A 10,292-nucleotide genomic window follows, 5' to 3' on the forward strand; every position below is an offset into this window, starting at 1 on the left:
TGAGGACGTAACCCTGATTCTGTCACAAACTCGCTGTGTGACCTGGCCACACCACTTCTCTCCTTCTCCATCATCTTTCTATTTGAAATGATACCCTCTGTAGGACGATTCTGTCACCAGCACCATGGGAACCTGCTTTCAGCTGAGTTAGTGGCATCAATATTAAACAGAAATCTAGTTTAAAGGCCAGAGATCGTATAAAGAAAACATGACCACCAAGCTGTACAGATGAACAACGGGAAGTGTGTGCTGCTTACGACAGACCCATGTGATCAACCAAAGGAGGATTTCCTTTCTTGTTGTTTTGTCTGAGATATCTTCCTAACAGTCTTAACGTAATTTAAAAATAACATTTAGTAACTATTTTCACCATGTATTCAAGCTGCAAGGTGTCTTGTAACTCATACAGGCATACTTCACCTAGACAAATCAAGTAACCCAGTAATGATGTATAACTCTATGAGGAGGGCCTAGCATGAACCATCGACTTAAATGGGCTTTAAAGAAAATAGGAAAACCCACAACGGGAGAAAAAAAATACAGGGGAAATCTAATAAACCCCCCCATATATTCTACTCTTTAGGGAATTAGGCAAAGAACGACTTTAGACAGCTTTCGATAACACTTACCTATCAATAATAGTATTTAGTCTATACAGAAAGGTACTCTTTTCTGCAAACTTTAAAAGACAAACTTTTTTCCAAAAAGGGACAAATTTTCCAAATCACTAGGTGCTATTCCATCCCAAGAAATCAGCAGGTTGAAAATAAGTAAAGAACCAGACGAGTTTTAAATGATGCCACTCATTCACTGGGTTTCAAAACGGTCGCAGCTGCTAACACATTTCACAGGGTTTTGTCTTCTCTTAAAGGCTTGCAGATCTGCATTGTTACCACTGTTACCAGCTGTTTTCAGCGTGGTTTGTTAAAGCGAGCTTTCGCCATCATCTGGTACAGGTATAATGCTATGTACAGGTGGGTTATGCAAACGTAATGCCCACCGAAAACTGCTTGCCCCAAAATGTCCCTGTTGTAACAGATACGGTGCGTAATATTTTTTTTACCCGACACAGTAAAAAACAAACAAAAAAACCCCTCGCAAATTAATTCTAGAATATTCTGATCTTTTAAAAAGACGGTACAAAAGACACCCATTAGCCTTAACTGCTACCAGTTTCACTTTGAATAGCCGCAACTTCGCAGCTAGTTTAGGGAAGAGAGAAAGGCTTCGGGCTGCTGGAGCGCTGGGCTGGGGGGCACTTCCCAGCCCCGGCTTTCAGGAGGGACAAAGCGGCTGGGGGGGGCGGACCACACTTCCTGCCACTGCCATTTCTTTCTGCATGTGGGACCAATATGGGCAATGCAAAGTTTAAACAGTTGCAAATGGGGGAGGGAACATCGGGGCTTGGTTTACTTTTTTTTTTTTTTGCTTCCCCCTGCCTGGGTTGAATCTTAAGTGAGGTCGCTGCATTGTTCCAGAGGCTCCTTGCCCCTAATGCCTTGACAGAAGCTACTGTTTACACGGACTTTTCATTCCTGCATTGTTTGCTTATGGAAAACAAGGGGGAGTGACAAAAAAAAAAAAAAAAAAAAAAAAAGAGAGGAAAGGGAGAAGGAAGAGAGGGAGGCACTGACCGCAGTGCAAGCCAAGAACCTTGCCCCTGCCTGATCATTAACCTTGCTGGAAAACGCGGCTGGCGGCTGCCTCCCCGGCTGGTCCCTGGCATGTGAGCCTGGCAGGGGGCTGCCTGCCTCTTACAGCCCCGCGGGCCAGCAACCTAGACATTTCTTCGCCTATATACATACACACGCGCCCTCGGAGCGCGCCTCTACGCTTACGGCAGACATGAGACTCCAACCGCTCCTTTGTATCGTGCTTTTCCTCCTGGCGAGCCTCCTCCCTGCCGACGGGCAGAGGCCAGGTAAGCGGTGCGCCGGCGGGGCTGGTGTGCCCGGGGTGCGGGGTCGTGCGTGCCGCGGGCACGGCCGGCGTGTTCCTCTAACCCCGGCCAGCAGCTGCTCCTGCCCTCCGGGCGGGTTCGCAGCTGCCCGGCTGCCGCTGCCACGCGTTTTACGAAGGGGTTTTGCCGCCTCGGTCCGTGCGCTTCATCTCTACTTAGAGCGGCAGCGTAAGATGATGCACCCGGTGTCTCAGGAGCCGGGCAACTTGGGGAGGCGGGGAGGAATAAACTGGGACTTGCGGGAGGCAGCTGTTGCGGACCTGCTGCCGGGGCACGGTGCCGGCGATCTGCCCCGACTCCCTCCCTCCCTCTGTGTCTCCGCAGCCAACCTGGCCCTGCGCAGGAAGCTCCACCGGCACGGCTGCTCCCACCGGCGCTGCATGCCGCTCCACTCCAGGGTGCCCTTCCCCTGAGCCCCCGCCGGAGCGCGGCGAGGTAACCCACGCGTGTCGGGGGTGACGCCGGGCGCTCCCGGCGCGGCGCGGCGCGCTCTCCGCGGGCAGCACGCTTTTCCATTGACACCGGCGTCTCGGACCCGTTTAAGAGGCATTTGGGGGGCAAGCCAAGCCCCGGGTGTGATCCCGGCCGGCCTCCCTCGGTTCGTTCCGAGAAGCGGGCTGGGGGGCGGCGCACGGACGGCCAAGGGGCCACCGCTCCCCGCGCAAACGCCTCGTCTGGGGCAAGGCGGAAAATAACCGGCTCTGCTAAATAGGACGAAGTGCTGCCCCGCAGGCGTTTAAGGCCGCTTGCAAAGCTGCGGGGCAAACGGCGAGATGAGCGTCGAGGCAGGAGAGGATGCTCGGACACTGCTTCCGCGGCGGGTGCAGGGCAGAGTCACCTCACTGCCCGTCAGTAACGTGAAGGTGGCAGCATTTACCCACTTCAAAGGGGACAGTGATTCTTAATCATTGTCAGCAAAAGACTTTGAGCTCCTTGGATGAAAGGCTATACAAGTGCAAAACATTAATGCTTTATAGCCGGTGGGGACATAGACATTCAAATAGTAAGTGGCTGCAGAAGCAGGCAGGTAGCATATGCAAATAGGGTAGGCATCAAAAGGAAACCGAGGCGGTCTGGCAATTTAAGAATGAATAAAACATGCAGTAAGTTGTTTTGCAACCCATTATATATTAAAATTACGTTGTAGCCCCAAGCATGACAGCGTCATAAATAAATGATGGCAGAACCGTCTGTGGACCCAAGATGTTCCAATTTACTCAGCGGCTAACAGTAAACTGGAGACCAAAATCAAACTTTTAACAACCCTATACTACAAATCTTGTCAAGACATAAACCACCTTGGTGAAAAGAGCCTACACCACTACCAAAACAGCCATGCAAAAAGGTACCATTCCACTCCATACTGCTGGCCTAGAAATACGTGGAATGCTCATATGGGATGGTAAACTGGCAAGTTGGTGAGGCTCAAAAACGATTACCATACGTTAAATTTAATCTCAGATGGGTTGCATACTTAGTGGCAGAATGGGGCTGCAAGTAGGAAGAGGGACATGCCAGAAGGATGCTTCACTAGTGAATGCCATGTCTCCTCACTGTGCTCCATTTCAACAAGAGACAGATAAATGAGATTCCCTCATCAGTTTAAGCATCAACCTAAAAAGATAAGCAATCAGATCAATTCACTCAGCATGCAGAGGCTGAATAACAGGGACAGTGGAATTTAAAGTTCTTGAATTTATTCTGAATGGCTTGCTTCAGTTCCTAAGAAAAGTAAATTTAACCCCCCTTCCTCCAGTTCAGCATCCATAACCTGGAGACTGCAGAAAGCATCTACATTCTCTCTTAATGTGCTCTGAAACAGTACATAATGCATTTTGCTTGAGACAGCTGTAGCCACACGACACACGTGCAGTTACACTGGAATTATTTTCCCTACAGAATATCAAGATAAAAGGGAATTTCAGTGTTATCTTGTTTTCTGTGGGGAGCTGATTTCCTGTCACAAAAATCTATAAGAAAGCAAACCAGTGTACTTATTAATTCAGAATACATTTTGTAGACATTTAGATAAAGATAATTCTGTTTTATAAAGCTGTTTAGAAATCCACAAAGCTAGACTGGGGAGTAAGGGGTGACAGGCACCTGAACTAACTCTCTTTAACTCCAGTCATCATTGTGGGTGCTCAGCTCCTTTATCTTAAGTAGGATTTACCATCTACCTTTACATTCCCTTCCAGTTTTAGTCCTAATTCTGCAAATATTTACATGCCTGGGTAACTTGACACACACAAGTAATCTTATTGATCTCAATGGAGTTGTACATATGGATAAAGCTATTTGCAGATGCAAACAGGATGGACACTTAAGCCTGAATTTCAACAGGTGGTTGGAAACTGGGATGAGCATAGCAACTTCTTTTTTTTCCCAACAACATTTGCACTGATGAGGGGAATGAACTTGATTTTTTTACACAGGCAAAATATGGGAGAAAACAAATGGAAAAAAGTCTTATATTAGAAGCCTTCTTGCTTTTGGCTTTTTAGGTTTGTTTTTTTTTTCTTAATTTGGAAATTTCAGCTAAAAAGGTTAAGAAACATTACCCCAAATTTCAACCCTGTATTTAATATTTATTATTTCATATGAGACATTAGACTACAAAATCTGTCATTAATGGCTATTTCTCTCTTTTTTTTTTTTTCCCCAGCAACTTCATAATGGGCTTTTCAGTGTTTTAAAGGAGCTACAATTAAACCGATAGAGAAATTAGTCAGAAATCCAGATCGACAACAGCTGACCTGATAGAGCCACTGCAGTCCTGTCTTCAGCAGTCAGTCCTGTCTGTCACATTCTGCAAGACCTGGAACAAAGGCCCCTGGCTCCCACCATAGGAAGCAGGGGGAAGAAATGGAGGGTGGTGATAGGAGGATGTACATGAAACTTACCTGGTTGAAACATTCCGTATAAGTTCTTTGGCTCTCATAACGACTAGTGAAAGTTAAAGACCAAATCAAACGTCGGGTACTTGAGATGGATTTGCAGTGGTATTAAGGACCTGTCCAAGGGAACTCTTAATGGTCTGTATGCTTCAGACAGAGAAATTGGACATGCTCTTGACTACTCAATTCAGGCTCTGTGTAGGGCTGTATTTAGGATGAAATAATGTCAGACTCCAGCACAGAACTGTGAAAGTCCATTTTGTGTTTATACTTTTATATATTAATAATATATACATATATGTTTTAACATCTAACATTACTTTTTTATGGAATTATATTAACAACATAGAATATATTACTGTAATAGTATCCAAGTCAGCACCACACTAGTGATCCTACTGGCTTCATGTATAGTAAGTATAGTAAGAGTTTACAATATAAGAAAGCAAAGAGTATTATCCTTCATTCTACAGATAGAGAGTTGGAGCACACAGAGATAAGAGATTAGCCAAGGGTCATGCGAAACTGATAAGTCAGATCTCTCAAGTCAGGCCTTAAGGTCAAGCCCATCCTTCTGTCTAATGAGCTGTTACTGCGAAGCCTATCATTTATTTTCTTAAACTGGGCTGCCAAACCAGACAGCTAAAACATACTTGAAAATTCAGTACTATAGAACTATTTGCTTAATAGTAGTTTTCCTAAAATACCCTCTACAGTATTATAAATAGAGCATAAAAATAGACCATTGAAAAGAAACCTTTGTTTTGTCAACCTCAGTGTTGCTTAGTACTCTATTCCTGTAGTTTAAATGAATGGGATATTTAGGACACAGCACTACAATGAATGAGAACTTCAAAGAGAAAACAGGCTGTTCTTTTCAGCACTGGAGGTCAAGAATACATTGAGCTTTTATTTCACATTTAGTTTTTAAAAATATATGTTTCACATCTCCTTTTTATGTCAGCAGAAATTACCTACCTACATATAAAGGAAAATACAGTAGCTCTTCCATTAGCAGAGCTAAAACAAACCTGAAAATAAGTCATACCCAGATTTAAGTCATTGTACTAGTCTTGAAATGTTAACATTTTTTATAAATTGTACAGAGATGAGTGAAGATCAGTGGTATTGTGGTTTAAATCCAGTATTAGAATTTTGTCTTGCAACACATAGGTTCTAATAAGTTAAAGAACAGCAGCAATCAAACTGGATAGCTGAAACTTTCTAATCAGCATCTATATGTAACCTCATCTCTAAGAACCTGAAACTTTAATCACATTCATACCGGCAGAACTTAACAGGAATTTCAGATTTCTCTGTATAGAAAAATTAAATTTAACATCACACTGTATTCTGGAATTTTAGAAAGTCATCAGGAAAAGATGGGTAAACTTGTCTATACCAGCAAACATCCCTGCAGGTAAACCTTCAGAGTTCTGAAAAAAAGAAAGCAGTTTTCCAGAATTAGAGGCATACTACCACTAATATTATTTTTTAATTATTTATTTAACTTAGCTTTCTTATGTATCCATGGCTATGTGTTTAGAAGTACAGGTAAATAGTATGGGAAAGCAACAAAGGTGAAGAATAGCTATTTAACAGTTATGTCTTATGAGTATATGGATTTAGTGTGGCACTGCATAGTTTGTATAACCATAATTTTTCAGTTAACTTTGATAAAATTGTAAGAAAAACAGTGTTATCTATCAGAGAGCTCTATATGCACATTCCTTCACAGATATAAAAATAAACAAAAGAACAAATACCAAAGTGCCCCAGGAAGCACATTGTCAGTCTACAAAATTATTGTAAAAGGTCTGTTCTTTTTAGACCCGATACCATAAAATCTTCTTTGAAAAAGGCATTGATTATGGTCTTTGATAGATATGTTTATAAATTAGCCTATTGATTGTATATTTTGTAAAAAGATAGAACACACTTCAAATAATATTCTGTTTTAAATAAACTTTGTATACTTTTCAAAATTTATATTCTTCAGCTGTCAAAGGCAATGCAGCTAAAGAAAATGGAGAATTTGTCTAGTTTCCCTGTGGATTCATATGGAATCCATGTGCAAAAAAGTGTCTTACCAATTTCTGACACAAATAAATAGTAGTTATTCATGGAAACATTTTCCTGACATTTTCTATCTTTATAAAAGCACAAAATTCTGATAAAAGTCATATAAAGAGAACTTCGTTTAAAACTACTAGGTGTATTCACAGCATGCTGTCACATGACATTGTGACACCATGCTAGGGTTACAGCAGAACCCAGACTATGCATTGTCTTCATGCCTAGAATAAGCAAGGTTTTTAATTATCTCAGTGTTAAATCTTGAAATCTGAATGTTCCTGCAAATTAAAGAAAATGGCCTTATGACAGGACAAAAAAACAAGCTCAGAAGTAGTCTGAGGCATAGCAGAAGCTAAAATGTTACTGTAAAAGCCTGTTTTGGCTTACAGTAGCTTCTCCCGTTAAAGGTTGGATACTGTAAATAAATTTCTAAGTGCTAGATGTCTTGTACAGTAGAATTAGCCAAGTGATTCTACTACAGCACAACACTATGTTGATGTTTAACTTCAGCGGGAGCAGGGCTTGGAAGGATCTTGTTTTCAGTTGAGCTGGACTTGCCTTTGACTTTGTTGAAACTACCCGTTTTCGTTTGATCTGCTAAACATAAGGTTCATCAGGTAAAAACAGTTTTGCATGACAACAGTGTGATTATGTACATAAATATGAAGCATTTGGACACTGTTACAACAGCTGAATTGACGGAACTCTCCATGTGCAGGTACGAGTGTACATTTAAAAGAAGTTTGTACAAATACAAATTGCTGTGTATTGAAAGTCAGAATTGATGTTTACATAGGTGCAATCCAACAATCAAGACTTGATCCAGGGGTAGATTCAGACCTCAAATGGAAAGGCAAGACATGAGTTGCTGAAACTTGGAATTAACTCCTTGTCTTATAGATAGCTGTTATGTGGGGAAAAAATTAAATTTTATTTGAAAGTCAGTTTCATTAAAGCTAGTAAAATTTAAAAGACATTTTAGAGTGAAATACAAAGTGAGGTAACAGCGGGGCAACAGGAAATAGAGGTAAATGTAAAGCTGTGGTGAGAAACAGCAGATTAGTGTGTTCCCAAAGGATAATAAACAATTCACCTCTTCCCTTTCCAGCATGGAAAAAAGGAAATTATAGAAGAATAAAGACTGGTAATATTTCCTTTACACCACATACATATGCTATAAATAGTGCCTGTACACACAAAGCCAAATTTTGCTAAGGGTGACATAAGATTTATATCAACATCCATCAGGAGAAGCATTAGTATGGTAAATAAGTTTCAAATGTTTGACTATCATCTGACAAGTACAATTAGCATACTGATTTCTTGCTACTGTGATGGCCTTTATCTTTCTTGCGAGTGATCAACTGCAAACTATTTGTGCAAGGTGGGAAACGCTCCAACAGCGCAAACAGCTCAACCTGTGTCTTTAGTTCGCTATAATGCCTAAAAACCTAACTCATTCCAACCCTGAGGATGTTTTCTGACATCTCTCGAGTTGCCTCAGGGTTCAGTTGTCTGTCCAAGTGCCTTCAGTCCTTGCTACAGTTTTCTTTTTTGGATTAAAATCAGCGGAGCAAGCCTGCTTAACTGCATATTCGTGTAGAAACTTAAAGCATGAAAATCCCATTAAAATCTTTTACAATCAGTGATTTCCTTTGTGAGATGAAATGCTAAAGTGTTTATGTAGAGCTTCCATTATGAGCTATTCAGAAAGACACAAATAGCAACTCAATTTTTCCCTCATATATGATGCACCAAGATTCACAAGAGATCACCACATTTCTTTCATGCATATAAAATATTTAGCATATTTCAGCATTTCATCTAGAAATTATTAAAAATCCACAATGTGAACAGTTTTTGGGCAACCCCTCAGTCTATGTTTCTTAGGGAGTCTGAAACACTGGTTTTCCCAAACCTGAAAAACGTATACATTGTTTTTCAACAGAAAGAAAAAGCTACTGGGGTAAAAACTGAATAAGAAAAACAAAAGATATAATAGTTTAACATACAGTTATACATATACTAGGAAACATCCCTTCTTTTTCATTACCTTCTTTCTGCCCTGGTTGCAATCCACTAGCTCTTACCAAGACTATAGATCTGCAAACATTTATGCGTTCCAGCAGCTGTAACCACATAAGGAGCATCACCAGTTTCTTCAGCTGTTCAGATTCACACATATTCACCCTATGTGCAGGTTTGCCACACCATGCCCAAGGAAGGCTCTGTTGGTGGTTAGCAAAGTGCTGCTTTGCAGCGGAGCACGTGCAAAACCACTGTGTTCACAAGGCGATAATTCTTTTAATCCCTGAAACTCCAACATAATGCATTACTACTTACTGAGTGCTTCAGACAGTCAGATCCAGCCTGTGACCAGGTGCCGATGCTGCAGGGCCAGTCACCCAGGCTGTAGCATTGCGGATGGACCGAGGGTCACTCTGGAGCTAGTCAGACAGCATTAGCCATGGCAGCGCCCAGTCTAGCACCAGCACGCAGTTTCTGGTAAGCAAAATGCAGCATAGCCAGAAAAATTAGGACTCAGCCTCCAACTTCAGAGCTGTGGTGTGTCAGATGCAGGAAGGCCACGGCTGAGCTTTCTCTCGCTTGCACAACAGCAGCCATTTGTCCCTTTTATGTTGCATTTTGTGCACGGGCTTGCTCACCTGAATCTCCCTGACCAGCTCTGCTGCCAGACCAGGCTCGGTCCAGGGACAGGCTGCTGGGCCCCAGGCAGCACTGGTGGGACCTTCCCCTAACTCAGGGCAGCTGCACTGGTGTGGCCAGGCAGAGCCAACCGCCCACCACCACACAGGCCTACGACACCTGGCAGGCCCTGCCATGCCACAGCACACCATCACAACGGGCACATAGTGTCACCAGGCACCCTGAGGCAAGGGGGAATGTGTGGAAAGCGGGGCTGGGGAATGCCTCTGGCCTGGGAGCAGGGCTGAAGCAGCTGTGCCCACACCTCTGGGGCAGGGTTAGCGGCACGGGGCTCAGGGCTGATACACACTGGCCCGTGCAGTTCTGGCCCTGCTCCCATAGCTCCTACTGGGCCTTTTGTTGTAGTCCTACCACAGGCCAAGGTTAGAAAGTGTTCAGGAGTAGCAGAGAGCACTAGTTCCTATTTGGAAGCTGTACAAGTGTGAAAAGCTTTTTTTTCCCCCCCAAAAAAAAAGCTTAAAGATACTAAGAAAATAAGATACAGTAGGGATGGTATGATAAAGACATAAAAACGGGGGAGGTGTTGCTGCAAGTTGTTAATCATGAGCGTACTTAGGAAGCGCTATGAAATGCAAAGGTGAGGAGAGGTGCATGGTCACACAGAGCAACCTGCACTTTGCTTTCCAGCTGCC

The 10,292-nt window shown here is 42.8% G+C and overlaps 1 protein-coding gene across 1 annotated transcript; it reads left to right on the top strand.

Annotated features, from left to right (window-relative positions):
* The first annotated feature begins 1,763 nt into the window (after positions 1 to 1,763).
* Positions 1,764 to 4,735, top strand: APELA (apelin receptor early endogenous ligand). The gene is made up of 3 exons (XM_074904064.1): positions 1,764 to 1,921; positions 2,285 to 2,395; positions 4,626 to 4,735. Exons 1-2 carry the CDS (start codon positions 1,846 to 1,848, stop codon positions 2,371 to 2,373), a joined length of 165 nt encoding a protein of 54 aa, XP_074760165.1. The 5' UTR covers positions 1,764 to 1,845; the 3' UTR covers positions 2,374 to 2,395; positions 4,626 to 4,735.
* Positions 4,736 to 10,292: the final 5,557 nt, after the last annotated feature.

This window comes from Athene noctua, chromosome 4 (genome assembly GCF_965140245.1).
Source record: "Athene noctua chromosome 4, bAthNoc1.hap1.1, whole genome shotgun sequence".
Classification (NCBI taxonomy): domain Eukaryota; kingdom Metazoa; phylum Chordata; class Aves; order Strigiformes; family Strigidae; genus Athene; species Athene noctua.

Coding starts and splice junctions, on each gene's coding strand:
- APELA (XM_074904064.1), top strand. CDS start 1,846: ATGAGACTCCAACCGCTCCTTTGTATCGTGCTTTTCCTCCTGGCGAGC. Junction 1,922..2,284: donor TGCCGACGGGCAGAGGCCAG/GTAAGCGGTGCG, acceptor GTGTCTCCGCAG/CCAACCTGGCCCTGCGCAGG.